General features: G+C 66.9%; 1 protein-coding gene across 2 annotated transcripts in view; it reads left to right on the forward strand.

Moving 5' to 3' along the window:
* Nucleotides 1-354, forward strand: part of Ints6 (integrator complex subunit 6) — an 80,504-nt gene that overhangs the window by 1,010 nt on the left and 79,140 nt on the right. For both annotated transcript variants that reach the window (XM_010636956.3, XM_010636955.3), the window contains one exon: nucleotides 151-228. In XM_010636956.3, coding sequence (XP_010635258.1) covers nucleotides 151-228 — 78 coding nt within the window. The remainder of the gene's footprint in view (nucleotides 1-150; nucleotides 229-354) is intronic.

The following is a 354-nucleotide window of genomic DNA, read 5'->3' on the forward strand; positions in this document are numbered from 1 at the left end:
GCGATCTGTGTGTGGGGGGCGGTGTGGAGGGGCGGCCGCTGCGTGTGTGGTACTGTGGGGGCGGCGGGGACGCTGGGCGCCCCTTCTCCGCCTGGTAACCTCGCCTCTGTGCTTCCCTCTCACCCGCCCCGTTCCTCTTCTGTCCCGCAGCTCCGTGCCCGGGACCCTGCCAGCAGAGGGGACAGGTATATGCTGGTCACTTTCGAAGAGCCGCCCTATGCTATCAAGGTAACAGCCCTCGCCCTCCCCCTTCCTTCCCTTCCTTTCCCTGTTCCTTCTTCGCCCGCCCTCCCCCCTCACCCTTCATTATGTTCCCCTCCCCCACGCCCGCGCTCTGGGCGCCGAGGTCTCTTC

Source organism: Fukomys damarensis, unplaced genomic scaffold (genome assembly GCF_012274545.1).
Source record: "Fukomys damarensis isolate Sample0158 unplaced genomic scaffold, DMR_v1.0_HiC HiC_scaffold_38, whole genome shotgun sequence".
Classification (NCBI taxonomy): Eukaryota; Metazoa; Chordata; class Mammalia; order Rodentia; family Bathyergidae; genus Fukomys; species Fukomys damarensis.